Below are 1,811 nucleotides of genomic sequence, written 5' to 3' on the forward strand. Positions count from 1 at the left end.
GTGATTTTGAGGGAAACTTGTCCGCCTGTTTGTGTACCAGAGGAAGTCTTCTTTTCCCCTCCACCACTGGCCGCTTCTCGGCCAGTATTCTCAAAAAGAAGATGCAGACAAGACAAAAGATGACGTTTAGATGAGACACAAGAACCACAGTGCGCTGCTGCGACTCAGGGGGTCACTCTTCCTCTTCTCACAGCAGTGCCAGGCTTCCAATGTGCGGGTGTGATGTCACTGCCTCAGGAAATGAAGACCCCGCCTCCTCAGCCAGAAGTCAGCGTTCATAAAGACTGCGGGTGCAGACATGAGTCGGGTGCTTGTATTTGTGCTGATGGCTGCTTGGAGTCTTGGTAAGGTCATCTGCGGTCAACGGCACTTTCAACTGATGTCTCCACCGCATTTGTTGCCTTTTTGTGACAGGAAGCAGCAGCCAGACCGTGCACCAGCCTAAAGTGGACGTCCACACTGTGGAGGGTGCAACAGTGACGCTGGACTGCAGTTATGTCACATCGGTGAGCAACGACTACATCTTCTGGTACAAACAAGAAGCCAACGCAGCTCCCGAGTTCATCCTCAGCCGATTTAAGATTGGTCATGGCAAGACGGCAGAAAAGTACGCTGACAGGTATCGCTGCAGCATGAATGCCAGTGCTCAGCAAGCTCCTCTTTGTATCGAGCACGTGAAGCCCAGCGACTCGGGAGTCTTCTACTGCGCCTTGCAGCCCACGCTGACACATCCACTGGCGTGCCTGCACAAAAACTCTTGAAACCGCCACATACATCGGGGGCGTGGCCTCACAGGATGAGATGGGTCACACTGACGCAGAGCTGAAACTCAGCCTAACAACAGACTGTTTTAGTGCTCAAAATGATATTGTTTTGTCCCGTTGTGGCCCAGCGGGCCTAAAAACTTACTTTGTAACTCACGGAGGATGATTTTTGGATTTTTCTTGCCATTCACTCTGTCATGAGTCTCAGATGTGCTCATTTCCTAATCTGATTTGAGACTCCATATGGATTCCTTCATGTATTTCAATGTCCTCTCCTTCTTTCTGATCTGAAGTTAGGTCTGTCCAAAATGGGACAAATTTGTGTTTGGAATACTCATTGAAAATTCAGGAAGAGGTCACATGTTGCACTAAAAAAATGAAGCACTGGGATTTTTACTGCAAATGCTTGGATGAATGGATGGAAGGAAGTTATGTGAAGGAGAATGCAATAGGCCCGTCTTTGTGTACCTTGCTGTTCAAGATGTCCAAAGACAGCTGGGATAGACCCCAGCATGCGCCACGACCCTTGTGAGGATAAGCGGATTAGAAAATGGATGGATGGATATCCAATTGGCGTCACAAACAACCTTCATTCAACATGTTAGACAAAGGATCAGCAAGAGATCCTGCTGTGAATGAATGTGCGAGTGTGTCATTTGTCACTGTTCCTTGAGTTGTTCACTTGAAACGGACATGAAAACTTGGAACCAGTATTTTAGTCATTATATCAGAATGAGATTAGGGGAACTCCAGTTATTTCAGCCTTTGAGGCAGGTGGTGTGACCCGTTTTACCAGAACTGAAATGCTGTCATCTGTGACACAGGTGCCAAGGTGACCACTTCCTGTGCAAAGAGCAGCAAAAACAAAGACAGTGCAACAGATGCACACACACATTGCAAAGTAGTAGACCTTTGCTCTTAAACAAACGCTCATACATCCATTGTAATGCACACACACATATTAACTTGCATGTATCACGGGTTTTGTTGGGCACTAACACGACACTACAAAAACGACTTTCTTTTTGACGTCACCTTTCACCATTG

At 47.1% G+C, this 1,811-nt stretch overlaps 1 gene segment (V, D, J or C); it reads left to right on the forward strand.

The window, feature by feature from the left end:
- Positions 1-298: 298 nt before the first annotated feature.
- On the forward strand, positions 299-761 carry LOC127591643 (T cell receptor alpha variable 12-1-like). The segment is given in 2 exon segments: positions 299-344; positions 415-761. Coding segments are annotated over 2 exon segments (393 nt in total).
- Positions 762-1,811: the final 1,050 nt, after the last annotated feature.

Source organism: Hippocampus zosterae, chromosome 18, assembly GCF_025434085.1.
Source record: "Hippocampus zosterae strain Florida chromosome 18, ASM2543408v3, whole genome shotgun sequence".
In the NCBI taxonomy this organism is placed as follows: Eukaryota; Metazoa; Chordata; class Actinopteri; order Syngnathiformes; family Syngnathidae; genus Hippocampus; species Hippocampus zosterae.